This window comes from Bos taurus, chromosome 25, assembly GCF_002263795.3.
Source record: "Bos taurus isolate L1 Dominette 01449 registration number 42190680 breed Hereford chromosome 25, ARS-UCD2.0, whole genome shotgun sequence".
In the NCBI taxonomy this organism is placed as follows: Eukaryota; Metazoa; Chordata; class Mammalia; order Artiodactyla; family Bovidae; genus Bos; species Bos taurus.
In genome coordinates, this window is record NC_037352.1 from 18,929,994 (window position 1) to 18,947,876 (window position 17,883).

The 17,883-nt window shown below is 40.9% G+C and overlaps 1 protein-coding gene and 1 pseudogene across 2 annotated transcripts in view; one reads left to right on the forward strand and one right to left on the reverse strand.

Moving 5' to 3' along the window:
- The window catches only part of DNAH3 (dynein axonemal heavy chain 3), a 249,056-nt gene that overhangs the window by 207,100 nt on the left and 24,073 nt on the right, over positions 1–17,883 (reverse strand). For both annotated transcript variants that reach the window (XM_059881557.1, XM_059881556.1), the window contains exons 10-13: positions 16,515–16,694; positions 12,290–12,426; positions 9,355–9,460; positions 9,029–9,207 (exon numbers count right to left, since the gene is read on the reverse strand). In XM_059881557.1, the coding sequence (XP_059737540.1) occupies positions 9,029–9,207; positions 9,355–9,460; positions 12,290–12,426; positions 16,515–16,694 (602 nt within the window). The remainder of the gene's footprint in view (positions 1–9,028; positions 9,208–9,354; positions 9,461–12,289; positions 12,427–16,514; positions 16,695–17,883) is intronic.
- Positions 4,062–5,684, forward strand: LOC101907532 (protein SET-like; annotated as a pseudogene).

Sequence of the window (17,883 nt, forward strand, 5' to 3'; positions counted from 1 at the left end):
AAGACTCTGATGCTGGGAGGGATTGGGGGCAGGAGGAGAAGGGGACGACATAGGATGAGATGGCTGGATGGCATCACTGGCTCGATGGATGTGAGTCTCAGTGAACTCTGGGAGTTGGTGATGGACAGCTCCCTGTCCTGGCGTGCTGCGATTCATGGGGTCGCAAAGAGTCGGACACAACTGAGCGACTGAACTGAACTGAACTGAACTTTATCCAAAGCAACATGATGTTTAGGTATCAGAGCCAGGATCTGAACCTGGTTTAACCGATTCCAAACGTTATACTCTTAACAAATAAGAGTTAAATCTTACTTGGTTCAGTCTTGGAAGACTGAACTTTTCTAAGAATCTGTCCATTTCTTCCAGGTTACCCATTTTATTCAACATAGTTTTAGAAGTCCTAGTTACAGCAATCAGAGAAGAAAAAGAAATAAAAGGAATTCAGATTGGAAAAGAAGAAGTAAAACTCTCACTGTGTGCAGATGACATGATACTATACATAGAAAACCCTAAAGATACTATCAGAAAATTACTATTCAGTGAATTTAGCAAAGTCATAAGATACAAAATCAATACACAGAAATCACTTGCATTCCTATATACTAACAATGAAAAATCAGAAAGAGAAATTAAAGAATCAATCCCATTCACCCTTGCAACAAAAAGAATAAAATATCTAGGAATAAAACTACCTAAGGAGACAAAATAACTGTATACAGAAAATTATAAGACATTGATGAAAGAAATCAAAGATTACATAAACAGATGGAGAGATATTCCATGTTCCTAGGTAAGAAGAATCAGTATTGTGAAAATGACTATACTACCAAAGGCAATCTACAGATTCAATGTGGTCCCTATCAAATTACTGATGGTATTTTTCATGGAACTAGAACAAAAATTTTTCACAATTCATATGGAAACACAAAAGACCTTGAATAATGAAAGCAGTCTTGAAAAAGGAAAATGGAGCTGAAGGAATCAACCTTCTTAACTTCAGCTTATACTACAAAGCTACAGTCATCAAAACCTATGATACTGGCACAAAAACAGAAATATAGACCAATGGAACAAGATAGAAAACTCAAAAACAAACCCACACACTCATGGGTACCTTATTTTTGACAAAGGAGGCAAGAATATATAATGGGGGCAAAGACAGCCTCTTCAATAAGTGGTGCTGGGAAAATTGGACAGCTACTTGTAAAAGAATGAAATTACAACACTTCCTAACACCATACACAAAGATAAACCTAAATGGATGAAAAACCTAAATGTAAGACCAGAAACTATAAAACTCTTAGAGGAAAACATAGGCAGAACACTCTCTGACATAAATCAAAGCCAGATCCTCAATAACCCACCTCCTAGAGTAATGGAAATAAAAACAAAAGTAAACAAGTAGGATTTGATTAAATTTAAAAGCTTTTGCACAGCAAAGGAAACTATAAGCAAGGTAAAAAGAGAACCCTTAGAATGGGAGAAAATAATAGCAAATGAAACAACTGACCAAGGACTAATTTCCAAAATATATATAAGCAGCTCATACAATTCAATACCAGAAAAACAAACAACCCAATCAAAAAGTGGGCAGGAGACCTAAACTGACATTTCTCCAAAGAAGACATACAAATGGCTAACAAACACATGAAAAGATGCTCAATATAGTTCATTAGCAGAGAAATGCAAATCAAAACTACAATGAGATATCACCTCACACCAGTCAGAATGGCCATCATCAAAAAGTCTACAAACAATAAATGCTTAAGAGGGTGTGGAGAAAAGAGAATGCTCTTGCACTGTTCGTGGGAATGTAAATCGATGCAGCCACTATGGAAGATGGTATGGAAATTCCTTAAAAAACTAGGAGCAAAACCAGTGTATGACCCAGCAGTCCCACTCCTAGCCATATACTCTGAGGAAAGCAAAATTGAAAAAGACACATGTACCCCAATGTTCATTGCAGCACTATTTACAATAGCTAGAACATGGAAGCAACCTAGACATCCATCAACAGATAAATGGATAAAGAAGCAGTGGTACATATATATAATAGAATATCACACAGCCCTAAAAAGGAATGCATCTGAGTCAGTTCTAATGAGGTGGATGAACCTAGAGCCAATTATACAGAGTGAAGTAAGTCAGAAAGAGAAAAACAATTATCGTATATGGGCTTCCCTGGTGGCTCAACTGGTAAAGAATCTGCCCGCAATGCGGGAGACCTGGGTTTGATCCCTGGGTTGGGAAGATCCCCTGGAGAAGGGACAGGCTACCCACTCCAGTATTCTGGCCTGGAGAATACCATGGACACCTGATCTGCCTCTTGAGAAATTTGATTGCAGGTCAGGAAGCAACAGTTAGAACTGGACATGGAACAATAGACTGGTTCCAAATAGGAAAAGGAGTACGTCAAGGCTGTATATTGTCACCCTGTTTATTTAACTTATATGCAGAGTACATCATGAGAAATGCTGGACTGGAAGAAACACAAGCTGGAATCAAGACTGCCGGGAGAAATATCAATAACCTCAGATATGCAGATGACACCACCCTTATGGCAGAAAGTGAAGAGGAACTCAAAAGCCTCTTGGTGAAAGTGAAAGTGGAGAGTGAAAAAGTTGGCTTAAAGCTCAACATTCAGAAAACGAAGATCATGGCATCCGGTCCCATCACTTCACGGGAAATAGATGGGGAAACAGTGGAAACAGCGTCAGACTTTATTTTTCTGGGCTCCAAAATCACTACAGATGGTGACTGCAGCCATGAAATTAAAAGACACTTACTCCTTGGAAGGAAATTTATGACCAACCTAGATAGCATATTCAAAAGCAGAGACATTACTTTGCCAACAAAGGTTCGTCTAGTCAAGGCTATGGTTTTTCCTGTGGTCATGTATGGATGTGAGAGTTGGACTGTGAAGAAGGCTGAGTGCTGAAAAATTGATGCTTTTGAACTGTGGTGTTGGAGAAGACTCTTGAGAGTCCCTTGGACTGCAAGGAGATCCAACCAGCCCATTCTGAAGGAGATCAGCCCTGGGATTTCTTTGGAAGGAATGATGCTAGAGCTGAAACTGCAGTACTTTGGCCACCTCATGCGAAGAGTTGACTCATTGGAAAAGACTCTGATGCTGGGAGGGATTGGGGGCAGGAGGAGAAGGGGAGGACAGAGGATGAGATGGCTGGATGGCATCACTGACTCGATGGATGTGAGTCTGAGTGAACTCCGGGAGTTTGTGATGGACAGGGAGGCCTGGCGTGCTGCGATTCATGGGGTTGCCAAGAGTAGGACACGACTGAGCGACTGATCTGATCTGATACAGTCCTTGGGGTCGCAAAGAGTCAGACACGACTGAGCAACTTTCACTTTCAATGCATATATATAGAATCTAGAAAGATGGTACTGAAGAATTTATTTGCAGGGCAGCAATGGAGAAACAGACATAGAGAACAGACTTATGGACACGGGGAAAAGGGAGGAGAGGGTGCAATGTATGGAGAGAGTAACATGGAAACTTAATTACCGTATGTAAAATAGACAATGGGAATTTGCTGTTTGCCTCAGGGAACTCAAACAGGGGCTCTCTATCAACCTAGAGGGGTGGGAAGGGAAGGGAGACAGGAGGGAGGGGACATATGTATACCTATGGCTGATTCATGTTGAGGTTTGACAAAAAACAAAATTCTGTAAAGCATTATCCTTCGATTAAAAAATAAATAAAAATTTAAAAAACAATAGAAGTGAGGAGGAGGTGGAGGAGGAGTCGCCTCGGGGAGATGGAGCATCGAGCTGGAGCACGGAGCCTGAGTGAGGGAGCCTAGCCGCCGGCCCGCCCGACGCGCCAGGCCGGCACGCCGCCCCAGCCTCTCCCTCGTCGTCAGGCCGCGAAGGCAGCGCTCGCGAGCCCGGGGGAGGGACAGAGTGTTGAGCGAAAGTGCTCCGGAAGGGGGCGGCCGGACGGAGCGAGCGCACGCGCGTGTGGCGTGAAAGGAAGCCTCTGCTCGGCCCCTTCGCCTTCCCTTCTCTCCCCTACCCGCTCCCCGCCCCGCGCCCAACCCTGAAAGCAGCACCATTTCGGCGCGGCGGCCGATGTCAGTAAAAAGCAGCTCAACTCCAACCTCGACGGGGCCGACGAAACCTCAGAAAAAGAACAGCAAGAAGCAATTGAACATGTTGATGAAGTACAAAATGAAATAGAGGGACTTAATGAACAAGTCAGTGAGGAAATTTTTGAAAATAGAACAGAAGTATAACAAACTTCGCCAACCATTTTTTCAAAAGAGGTCCGAATTGATCGCCAAAATCCCAAATTTGGGGGTAACAACATTGGGGAGGAGGATGAAGAGGCGCTGCATTATTTGACAGGAGTTGAAGTGACAGAATTTGAAGACATTAAATCAGGTTACAGAATAGATTTTTATTTTTGATGAAAACCCTTACTTCGAGAATAAAATTCTCTCCAAATTTCATCTGAATGAGAGTGGTGATCCATCTTCAAAGTCCACTGAAATCAAATGGAAATCTGGAAAGGATTTGACGGAACGATCAAGTCAAACATGGAATAAAGCCAGTAGGAAGAGACAGCATGAGGAACCAGAAAGCTTCTTCACCTGGTATACTGATCATTCTGAAGCAGGTGCAGATGAGTTCAGTTCAGTTCAGCTGCTCAGTCGTGTCCGATTCTTTGCGACCCCATGGACTGCAGCATGCCAGGTCTCCCTGTCCATCACCAACTCCGGGAGTTTAGTCAAAACTCATGTCCATTGAGTCAGTGATGCCATCCAGCCATCTCATCCTCTGTTGTCCCCTTCTCCTCTTGCCTTTAATCTTTCCCTGCATCAGGGTCTTTTCAAATGAGTTAGCTCTTCACATCAGGTGGCCAAAGTATTGGAGTTTCAGCTTCAACATCAGTCCTTCCAATGAACATTCAGGACTGATTTTCTTTAGGATGGACTGGTTGGATCTCCTTGCAGTCCAAGGGACTCAGATGAGTTAGGAGAGGTCATCAAAGATGATATTTGGCCAAATCCATTACAGTACTACTTGGTTCCTGACATGGATGATGAAGGGAAAGGAGAAGAGGAAGACAGTAATGATGAAGAGGAAGAAGGGTTGGAAGATATTGATGAAGAAGGGGATGAGGATGAAGGTGAAGATGAAGATGATGATGAGGGGGAGGAAGGAGAGAAAGATGAAGGAAAAGATGACTAATGTAACACTGATGGATTCCAACCTTTTTAAATTTTCTCCAGTCCCTGGGAGCAACTTGCAGTCTTTTTATTTTTCCTCCTCTTGTGCTCAGTCGCCCTGTTTTTGAGGTCTCTTTTCTCCTTTATACAATAGTTCACAACTTATTTGGGGGAGGGGGGGAATACCTTGAGCAGAATTCAGTAGGAAAAGAATCTCTACCCCTTTCTGTTCCAAATTCATTTTTATCCCCTCCTGTCTCAAAAAATATATATTGGTCTCTGCCCCCAGTTCCTAGCACCAAGCCCATGAAACCCATGTAATTTTATGGGTGATAGGAGTATCATTTATTTTAGTGAGGTGACTCAGGGTGACTCCTGGATGAGGAGCTGGTCACTGGAAAGACTGAGCCATGATTAGAAGCCTGGAACAAATTAATTAAACTCAAGAAAAGGGTCACTAGAACTTTCAATTTATACCTGGTTGGTCAGAAGCACAGACGCACAACTCGAATTTGTGACTGGTGTCTGAAATTATGAGAGACAGTCTTATAGGACTGAGCCCGGAACCTGTGGAAGCTGATGCTACCTCTGGGAAGACAGTGTTGGAATTAAGCTGAATTGTAGGGCACCCAGCTGAACTGATTTGTGTGGGGAAAGTCCTCTACACATTTGGTGACCAGCAGTGACAAGAATGAAGAGTTCTATATAAAAGTAAAGGAAACACACAGAAAACACACAGTAGGGAAGATATGGATTTTTGCTACTCATGAGTTAGACTGAGTTGAGTCTTTCGTTTATACCCATTAACTACTAGACCCTCTAAAAGTCCTGAATATGGGTTGATAATATCATAAATCTGGCCAAAATAACTCCTTAGCAATATCCAGGGATAAGTTAAGCACAACAAACACTGTTTTCTACATGTACTGACAATATCATTTAAAATAAAGATCCAGGGGTCCTGTAAGCACAGGGCTATTCTCTGTCTGGTGTAGTGATGGCATAAGGGAGACCAATATATTTTGCATCAATCTATGGCCTCTCTACTTTGTTGTCACTTTTTGGACAGATTTTCCACCCTGAGGGGAACATACATTCAGACTTCTACTCAGGGCCATGGAATTTCTGATCAATATTTCAAGTCATTGTTTTAGCAACTTTAGACCAATGCACCTATAGTGGAAATGGATGGCGTGCCCACTTTATTACCAATGCACTGCAAGGTGCCTCCTGCCTTTATGGCCAGAGCATCCCTTTCCAGGGCACACCTATCACTGGAAACAGGAAGTTACTTCACTCAGCAATCACAGGACAAAAAAGTAGCAAGGCTGGGATGTGGGTTCAGAAGATTCAAACTCACCTAATTGGGCAAGTGAGTTCCACCCCCCCGACTCCCCACCCCCAGGCCTCTTCTCCATTCAGTAGGGTGTTTTATATCTGTTTTACCTACCTCATTGGATGGCTGAGAAGAACAAATGAGTCAGAGTCACTATTTTCAAGGTAGAAAGAAACTTCAGAACTCAATCACTGACCAGGAGTTTCTGTTGCTGGGCTCTTAGAAATCCCCAGGTTTGTAATGGGACCTTTACTTTCATTTATATGAAAAAGACCAAAGGAAATTATACATTTATTTTGATGGGGAAGAAAGCATGGACCAACCAAGGCACCATGTTGCTTGATTTGACAGGAAGTGAAAGTGAAAGTCAGTCAGTCATGTCCAACTCTTTGCAACTCCATGGACTATATAGTCTAAGGAATTCTCCAGGCCAGAATACTGGAGTGGGTAGCCTTTCCCTCCTCCAGGGGATCTTCCCAACCCAGGGATCAAACCCAGGTCTTCCGCATTGCAGGCAGGATTCTTTACCAGTTGAGCCACTGGGGAAGCCCTGATTTGACAGGAACAAATACTTAAGGGAAAAAAAAAAAAACACAACAACAACTACCTTATGCTCAAACTTTCCAAAAGCAAGTGTCCTAGTAGTTCGAAGGCTGAAAACGTTTTACTGTCCTAGTCCCAAATATTTGTTCTATAGGAAAAGGAATTGAAGATCCAAGAGGTGAAGCCAGAGAACACAAACAAGTAAATGGAAGGCCCTGGATTCAAAGTCAAGACTTCTGGCTCCCCAAACAGGAATCCTACCATTTCATTACTCAGTCAGAAAGTTGAATGCAGTGGTGGAGAGTGTGGATTTGGAGTCAAAATGAACTAGGTTAAGCCCTGGATGTGCCATTTGAGGATCTCTTGGAGGCTCGGTTTCTTTATCAACATAAAGGAGAGAATAATGAACAACTTCTTAGGGTTGGTGTAAAGACTGATTAGATATTGAATGTTCTGAACACCTACACAGTGCCTGGACTACAATGTGTGCTGGAAAAATGGTAACTATTATCATCATTAATTTGCTGATGAGTTTCTGATATGTAGTTTATAAATCTTAAAAGTGCCATAAAATGCTAAATTTATACTTATCTACAAACAAATGAATGATATATAAAATAATATTAATAATGATTATTAGTGTTAAATCATTTTAGTCTATCATTTAAAGCTGTCTGAGAAAAAGAGCTAAAAATAAGACACATTTTGTAACATTCAAATAGAAGCTGCGGCTGCTAAGTCACTTCAGTCGTGTACGACTCTGTGCGACCCCAGAGATGGCAGCCCACCAGGCTCCCCTGTCCCTGGGATTCTCCAGGCAAGAACACTGGAGTGGGCTGCCATTTCCTTCTCCAATGCAGGAAAGTGAAAAGTGAAAGTGAAGTCGCTCAGTCGTGTCTGACTCTTAGCGACCCCATGGACTGCAGCCCACCAGGCTCCTCCGTCCATGGGGTTTTCCAGGCAAGGGTGCTGAAGTGGAAAGCAGAGTAGCAGAAATTTACTGTCCCAGCATCTTAGCATCATTTCCTTTTCTAGTAACCACAGCCTACATCTTTTCGGGGTACCTTCTCTTTCCTTTTCTTGATTCTCATGGTTTAGGTAAGGCTGACATTCACTCCAGAGATGAGAATAGTACCCAGATCTAAACCATCCTCTTGACTATGGTGTTTGCCTTGGTGTTGTCCAAACAATCCAAGTCAGGCCAGTGCTACACCTGCCCAGTGGCACAGCATTGGAAAAAAAGGGAAATCTTTTTTCCCCTGTGAATGAGAACCTGGGAGGATTAAGTCTGGAGCTGCTGGGGCCCACAAACTGGAGAGAACCTGTCCGAGAATGAAGCTGACACAGCAGACAGCAAGCAGAGGGAGGGAGACTACATTCTAATTTGTAGTATTGAGGGCCTGAGGCTAGCCAGCTCCTAAACTTTTCAACATGCAGACTCCAAATTTCTTTTTTACATTAGCCAGTCCCACCTCCTACCCCTTACAACCAAAAATGTATTGACTAACATATGGTCATCAGTAAAATTAAGGCATGATATAGAGTTTAAGATTGAATAACAGTATCCCCACACCCAGACAGTAGAAGTCTGCATAGAAGAGATTCTGAGGGCTGACTGTAAGCATGCTGTATCTTCGAATGTGTGACAGGTGGCCAGTGAGAGGGCCTGTGAGCTCAGACTGCCAGGTGATATCTCTCTGAAGTTGTCTGCAAGAAAGCAAAGGCTGAAGGATCAGAGATTAACTGCCTCAGGATTCTTTCCATCTTCATACTCTAGTAGTTTTCTCCTTATTGTTTATCATCTCGCCTGAACCTAGAGTCCCTGCAACCCTCACTTTGGGGGCAGAAACAAGTTGAATTGGAAGTTCAGCCTGGTCATTGCTGGAAGGTGCAATCCCCTTTTTCATTCTCCCGTTTGTGCCAATTATCACTGCTATTTCCCTGCATGCAACAGTAATACCTGGTGTTGGTGTCCCGGTTTACATCCACTTGGAATTGAATCAAACGGTCTTTAAGATTTTGGGCTCGTTCACAGAGATCATAATTTAGGGTCATGGTGTCAAGGCAGAACATGGCCAAAGGCACAGTTATGTGCATGGATGCAATTTCATTTCTCCGCTTTTTAATGCTATTGATCCTCTGTAGAAAAGAGCAGATTCAGTAGTTTAATTTGTCCTTAGCCTCTATGCATTTGCCCCTAGCCTCATCCCCAGCCAATACAGTGCTATTGGACTGTCTGTAACATGTAACCAAGATATAAAAAAAATGTCAAGTGGCATCTCCTACCATCACAAAATCCTCGATTTCATGATTTTCTTTCAGGAATTCACTGATGTTTTGTTCTGCCGTGTTATCCAATAAGTCATCATACTTTTTGTATACATTTAAGTATCTTCCATATTGAAGAGCAGAAAATCAAAGATACAAATACAGGTCACCAAATCAGATTAGTCAGAGTGGCAAACAAAGAGATAATATAAAAACTAGTCCAAACTATACAACATGGCAAAAGGCACAGTGAACTGGGAATTCAGAACTTTGCCTTCAAATTCCAAATTTTGCCACTTCTGAGCTACATGAACTTAGACAAAATATTTCTATTTTTCAAAGGTCAGTGTCCTTAATTTTAAGTGGAAACAACACCTCATTGGACTGTTGTAAAGCTATAATATAAAGCAATTAATGCTATGCCTAACATACAGTAAATGTGCAATAACAATACTTCCTATTCCTCCTTCTAGTTCTAAAATTCTGTGTCTATATTTTAAGATGAATATTTGGGAACTAATGAACCTGAAGTCTATTGAATAGAATTCAGTTTCTCTCTGTCTGTTGTCAGATGTAAAAATGGCTGGACAGATTTTCCCGAAATTGGAGGATGTTTTGTGACACGCAGTAGGCAGAATTAACTTTGCAGAGCCCAGTGGTATACTTCCAAGAGTTGGCCAACACTTTAGAGACTGAAACTAAGATACAGAGAAGCTTCTGGAACTGTCAGTCCAGAAAAACAAACTATATGTATAAGAATAAACAGGGTAAACAGAGGTTTCTAATAGAAGATCCTAGGTTGAATTCATGAGGGCAGAGCTTCCAAATCTGAGGCCATGATTTTCAGAATAGACAAGCAGCTGTTCTCAAATGGAGGTGATTTTGTCCCCAGGGGGCATTTGGCCATGTCTGAATACATCTTTGGTTGTCAAAAGTAGGGAGGGTCCTACTAACAGGAAGAAGCCAGGGATGTTGCTAAACACCCTATCATATAAAGGACAGCCTCTCGTAATACAGAATTTTTTGGTCTAGTCTTTTTTGCTTCCCTTCCTTTTGTTCTCTTCTCTTGTGATTTGATGACTATCTTTAGGGTTGTGTTTGGATTGCATTTTCTTTTCTGTGTGCCTATCTATTGTAGATTTTTGATTTACAGTTTCCATGAGGTTTTGACATAGCAGCCAACACATATATACACACACACAAACTCACACAAGGCTGTTTTAAGTTGCTGATATCTTAATTTCAAATGCATTTCCAATATCTTGCAGTTGAACTCTCCTCTTTTCATGATTGCTGATTTTGATATATTTGTGTGTGGATGATTTTCTTTCTTTACTGTATGTTTGCCTTTACTGGTGAGATTTCCCTTTTGTAATTTTCTTTTTTCTATTTGTGGGCTTTTTGTTTTTGCCTAGAGAAGTTCCTTTAGAATTTGTTGTAAAGCTGATTAGGCAGTGTTGAATTCTCTTAGCTTTTGATTGTCTATAACGCTTTTGAGGGATTGGGGGCAGGAGGAGAAGGGGACAACAGAGGATGAGATGGTTGGATGGCATCACTGACTCGATGGACATGAGTTTGAGTAAACTCCCGGAGTTGGTGATGGACAGGGAGGCCTGGTGTGCTGTGATTCATGGGGTTGCAAAGAGTTAGACACGACTGAGTGACAGAACTGAACTGAAAGCTTTTGATTTCTCTGTCAAGTTTGAATGAGAGCCTTGCTGCATTGAGTATTCTTGGTTGTAGGTTTTTCCTTTTTATCACTTTAAATATACTGTGTCACTCCTTTCTTGTCTGCGGAGTTTCTGCTGAAAAATCAACTGATAACCATATGGGGTTCCCTTGTATATTATTTGTTGCTTTTCCCTTGCTGCTTTTAATATATTCTATGTCCTTAATTTTTGTCAGTGTGATTAATATGTGTCTCAGCATGTTCCTTCTTGGGCTTATCCTGTATGGGACTCTCTGCACTTCCTGGACTTGAGTGTTTCCTTTTCATGTTAGGGAAGTTATTGGCTATTATCTCTTCAAGTACCTTCCTATGTCCATTTTTCTCTCTCTTCTCCTTCCTGGACCACTGTAATGTGAATGTTGGTGTGTTTAATTTTATGCCAGAGGTCTTTAAGGCAGTCCTTACTTCTTTTCATTCTTTTTCCTTTATTCTGTTCTGTGGCAGTGATTTCCACCAATCAATCTGTTTTCCAGCTCACTTACTCATTCTTCTGCCTCATTTACTCTGCTATTGATTCCTTCTAGGGATTTTTCATTTCAGTTACTGTATTTTTCATCTCTGTTTACTTGTTCTTTAAATCTTCTAGCTCTTTGCTAAACATTTCTTTTATCTTCTCAGTCTGTATATCCATTCTGTTTCTGAGATCTTGGATCATCTTCACTATCATTATTCTGAATTCTTTTTCTGGAAGATTGTCTATCTCTACCTCACTGAGTTGTTCTTCTGGGGTTTACCTTCTTTCTTTATCTAGAACATACGCCATATAGAACATATGCCATCTCATTTTGTCAGACTTTCTGTGTTTGTGGTCTCTGTTCTGGAAGCTGCAGGACTATAGTTCTTCTTGCTTCTGGTGTCTGTCACCTGGTGAATGAGGTTGGTCCAGGGGTTTTTCAAGGCTTCCTGGTAGGACTGGTGCCTGACCACTGGTTAAAATTCAGGAATTTCTAAATTCCAGAATCTATCTGGTGCCAAGGCTTTCAGATAATAGGGGTAAACCTCTAATTTGAATTCTGGCTCTCCTATCTATTTGCTGTATAACATTGGGAAAGTTATGGTTTCTTCATCTGCAAATGGGGATAAATAGTAATCCCTATGTAAGTAAGTATTGGCTACTTATTATGTATTGTTTCAGGTCTGTGGGAATAGGGATTATTTATTTGATGATAGGTAGGAACTCTAAACCAATGCCAAAATGGCTAAGTTACAACTAAACCAACTTACTTGCAGGGACCAACTTGATTTTTCTGAAATACCTCGAAAGTTTGATCCACAAAGTCAGAAACCAGTTTTTCATCAGCATTAACAGTTCCAAGTATCAGATTATATCCTTTCAACTCTGGGAACAGGATAGATTCCACCTAAAGAGTAGAAACCACTTTTAAATGTCATAAGACATCCACAAGACACAAGGAGGAAGATGGCATCAAACTAAAATCTCTAGCAATGTACTCATTTCCAGGGATATCAGCTGCATTTCAATTCTATTTTCCCTCAGATGATGCTGGAATCACTCCATTATTCCCTTTAATTTTATTCTCCCTCTTCTTCCTCTTACTGGATTACTCATGTTTCAAATCCCTACTCTTTAAACTTTCATTTCCTTTAAGTGTCCCCCTGGGCCCCCAGTGGATGTTAGGTTTCCCTGCTTAAAGCTCACACTCTAAATTTATCCCTCTTGAACTCATCATAATTGTAATTAGATGAATGTGTAATGAGCTGTTCTAGGTTTGTTCTGGCATACTGATGCCATAAAGGCCTGGATCCTATCTGACTTCTTCACTATGGTGAGAGGCCTAATGAGCATGGCACATAGTAAGTGCTCAATAAACATTGTGTGACTAAATAAATATTACAGTGGTACTCCTTCCCCTACCAAACACTTTTCCTCTCTAATGATAAGCTACTAGAAGCATGCTTTCCAATTCAAACTCTTCTACTAGCTGACTATGTGACCTTAGGTAAGCTACTTTCTGTGGACTTTCATTTTCTCACCTGAAGAAAGGGAGAAAGATACTAGATTCTTCTCTCAGTTAAGGGGGAAAAGCTATGTCTTTATGATCTGAGGCACAAAATAAATTTTTCCTGAGAATTCAACTTTCTAACTTCTTAATGGCACATGTGTACTTCTAAGAATGTTCTCAGTTGCATGGCTCATGTAGGCTACAAGTCCTTGTTGGGGGTCCACTGCTTTCCACTGCCCTCTCTGCTAAGAAGGATTTTAGTGATCTGTCTCAGAAAAGATTCTTCTGAATGCTTTACTGAGTTACATGGGGTATATGCAGTTGATGAGAATGCATCAATTTAGAAAGTGGCAAAAGCAAGTGCAACTGAACTTTCTCTTCCCTCTTTGGACAACCCAAAGGTTTTAAAACCAGTGAAGGAGCAACTTCTCTGCTGTAGCCATACTATAGACAGTGTTTGAAAGCAAAGATATGAATGAAATGGTTTAGGGCAGCATGACTGGAGTATTCAGGCAACGCAATAAATAGATCAGAGGTGAGCAGGATAAAAAGACTGCCTCTTGGGGGAAGTCTTCAATTGAAAAATGACTTTAAATGTGGCTGATTTTCACTAGGGAGAACAATATGGAGGTTCCTTAAACACTAAAAATTGAGTTGCCTTATGATCTAGAAATCTTACTCATAAGAGATATATCCAGGGAAAAGTCTAATTCAAAAGGATCCATGCACCGTGATGACCACAGCAACACTACTTATAATAGCCAAGATATGGGAGCAACATAAATGTCCACTGACAGATATGGCACACATACATATATATACACACTCAGTCACAATAAAGAAGGAAATAATGCCATTTGCAGCAACATGAATGGATCTAGACATTATCATACTAAGTATTAATAAGTCAGAAAGAGAAAGACAAATGCCATATAATATCACTTATGTGTAGAGTCTAAAATATGACATAAATGAACTTATTTACAAAACAGACTGACTGACATAGAAAATAAATTTATGGTTACCAAAGGGGAAAGGAGAGGGAGGGATAAATTTGAAATTTGGGTTTAACAGATATACACTCAGTTCAGTTCAGTAGCTCAGTTGGTCCAACTCTTTGCGACCCCATGAATCGCAGCACGCCAGGCCACCCTGTCCATCACCAACTCCCAGAGTTCACCCAAACCCATGTGCATCGAGTTGGTGATGTGATCCAGCCATCTCATCCTCCGCCATCCCCTTGTCCTCCTGCCCCCAATCCCTCCCAGCATCAGGGTCTTTTCCAATGATATACACTACTGTATATAAAATAGATAAACAACAAAGAGCCACAGTTTAGCACAGGAAACTATATTCAATATCTTGTAATATCTTATAATGAAAAAGAATCTGAAAAAGCATATGCATATAAGTTAGACACAACTTAGCAACTGAACAACAATAATATATGTATATGTATAACTGAATCATTTTACTGTAAACGTGAAATGTTGTAAATCAACTATACTTTAATTAAAAAAACACACCTTTAAAAAAGTGGCTGACTCTCTTACACCCTGCAGAGCAGTCTGTAAAACTGAGCCAAGAACAACAGTACTCTTTCCAGATAATCATTGTTACTATCTGCTTATATCCCTGGCTCTCTGATCCCAGACTTCTTGGTTTTGTCATCACCTTCAGTATTTTCTCTTGTATATTTCTCCAACTTTGGCATTTCTCTGGCACTTTGAGTTAGAAAATTCTTCCATGAGGAGAGACTGACCCAAGCAATCTTATTTCACAATTGTGAAAGTAAGGCATCAACTGCTAATGCTGTTTTAAATTCTAATTATTGCAATTTTATAAAATCCTCCCTTTATCTCATCCAGCTTCCTTTTATTTATCTCTTTTCATTTCAGTCAGTGTTACAGATTCATATTTTTCTCAACTTTTGGCTACAACAAATATTTTCTGATATTTACTTTTGTTTCTTTAGTAACTTTCTCACAAATACACTTTTCTTTCGCACCTTGAGTACAGTTTTCAAACATCTCATGCTGATACTTTTTTCTAACTTTTAAAATTCATGTTTATATATAAGGCAGGACTGAGAGGAGATAGGGCACTGTCCACCTGTTGCTGTTCTCAGGTATTCTTCTTAGATATTCAATCTGAAGGGTTATTCTTTTAAAATGTCAGTAGCCAGATCAGAGACAATACAGTATGAGGGGTTCAGGGAGGAAGACTGTGCCCTGGGCATCTTTAGACAGAGAACTCAGATCCTGCACTGCTTTTTCTTAGTCTAGAAGAGTCATCAGCATTTACTTGGGTCTGGCTTTCAAACCTGGTACAAACTGTGACCTATGACTGTGTCTTCTTGGCATTACAATTCACTAAATCTACTACCAGCTCCTGCTGGGCTGTCTTGCAGCAGCAGCCACATAAGCCCTGGGCTCTCCCAACACAGCTGCTTGTAAACATTGCTCATCAACAGCAGTGAAGGGGAACTTGAGTGGTGTGTACTTTATCTGTCTCCAAGCCCCACACTTATCCTTCCAAATTACAGGATCTTCTCTTTCATTTCCTTCCTAGGGATATTGATTGTAGGAGAGCTGCCCACGCTTCTTCCCTCTCTGCACATCCAGTTTTCCTGTTAGTCTGACTCGGCTGGGTTAAAAGCCTCAATTTAGAGTTCTCTGGTGAAACCAACTGGAACATGCAGCTTCACATGCTTTCCTAAAAACTCCAACTCTAATCATGAGATCTTAGAACCCTCTAAGTACAGGGCTGCAAAGAGAAGCGTGCTTAAGGGTACCTGAGCATCATACATGGGGAGGGAGGGGGAGTGGGAGGCGGAGGTGAGGTGGGTAGAAACATCTCACAAGCCCCTTCCCTACGTGGGGCTGGACACTGGCCTCTCGCTACATCAACCACCTAGAAGGAGACATAAGATGGAATGCAAAAGAGTCACACTCATGTGGGTGATCCTGCCCAGTTCTAAAAGTCTGATAATAACTGAGATCTGATTAATAAAGTCACCCTGGAAAGGAAACTTGGAAAAAGGTTTCCTTTTCTAAGTTCCCTAGGCCAGGAAGGGAAGGTTTAATCTCTCCCCTAGAAGTTAAACAAACTAATAAACAAATAAACATATGGAGCTTTAAGAACTAAATGAGATACATAGTCTTATGAAAATTCTTGGCAAAGTGCAGAGCAACTGATCCATCATGAATTATTAATCCAAGATGGATATGGCTTGGGACACATCTGCCCTTTTGAGGTTGGCATAATGCACGTAACTCTGCTTGCTCACAAAGTAGATCTCAGTGTATTTGTTAATGGGATGCATGGAAATTTTTTTAAGGCCCCAATTCTCTTTCGGGGAGTCAAGAGGGTGTACTCAGGCTATATCTCCCATAGTAAAGCCCTACTTTGCACAAGCAGCCATTTAAACATAACTTTTATTCAATATGTGAATACAAATAAAAACAAATAATTCAGTACTATACCTTGGGAATCCCTTTAGAGTTCTTAATAATTTCCAAGAAAGAGTTACGTATTAATTCCCAGCAGTCATCAAAAGATGGATTAAAGACAATAATTGGCTCATTGACTTCAAGCTTAATCATAATCAGCTGAGGTATAAAGAACTCCATTTCTTGGTAGGGCTCCTCAAAATCATTTCCATCCTTCAGGATACATAAGATATGGTGATTATTACAAAATGGAACCTTTTAGAATCAAAGGAGTGACTTGTACCTGTTCATAGTGCTACATGGGTACCAGAAAAGGAAATGTAAGGTACCATGCACTGTTTCTATTTAAAATAAGGGTTAAGTCTGGCTTAGCCCACCTGAGTTCACCCTCTCCCCCTTCTTCAAAGTATGTTTACATTGCTTGGAAATTATTTTATCAATATTTCCAAATCCTCCCCATCTGTTAAAATTCTGACCAAAATCTCCTCCTTTGGGAAGCCTCCCTGTTCCCCATGAAGAAATAATCTTCTACCTCTGAACTTCCTTATTTCCACTTGCGTGTGGTATTTTATCTTTCTCTCATGAGATTTACATGCACAGGATCTGTGTCTGAACCATCTATGTCCTCCAAAATATACAAGGTAGCATTTAGTACATCATAAAAGCAGGTGGCACAAGGGGTAAAGAACCCGCCTATCAATGCAGGAGACATAACAGACACAGGTTTGACCCCTGGGTCGGGAAGATCCCCTGGAGGAGGAAATGGCAACCCATTCCAGTATTCTTGCCTGGAGAATCCCATGGACAGGGGAGCCTGGCAGGCTACAGTCCACAGGGTCACAAAGAGTTGAACACAACTGAAGTGACTTAGCACACATGTACAAGGGCTCAATAAAAATTTGTTGACTGAATCCAAAAGTGTAAGAGTTTATCTGTACATCCCACATGGAGTTGCTAATTAGCATATAATATATTTTAGACATTCAAAATGTCAACCTTTTTGCAGTAGAAATACTGATATGGAACTTTAGTGAAGTGAAAGTCACTCAGTAGTGTCCAACTCTTTGTGATTCCATGGACGATACAGTTCATGGAATTCTCCAGGTCAGAATACTGGAGTGGGTAGTCTATCCTTTCTTCAGGGGATCTTCCTGACCTAGGAATCGAACCGGGGTCTCCTGCATTGTAGGCAGATTCTTTACCAGCTGAGCTACCAGGGAAGCTGTAGCTCAGTTGGTAAAGAACTGATGTGGAGACATTTCTAATTCCTAACACTGGCTAGTAACACAAGATACCTTTCATAAAAGGCATGAAAGTGAAAGTGAAGTTGCTGTCGTGTCCGACTCTTTGTGACTCCATGAATTGTAGCCCACCAGGCTCCTCCATCCATGGGATCTTCCAG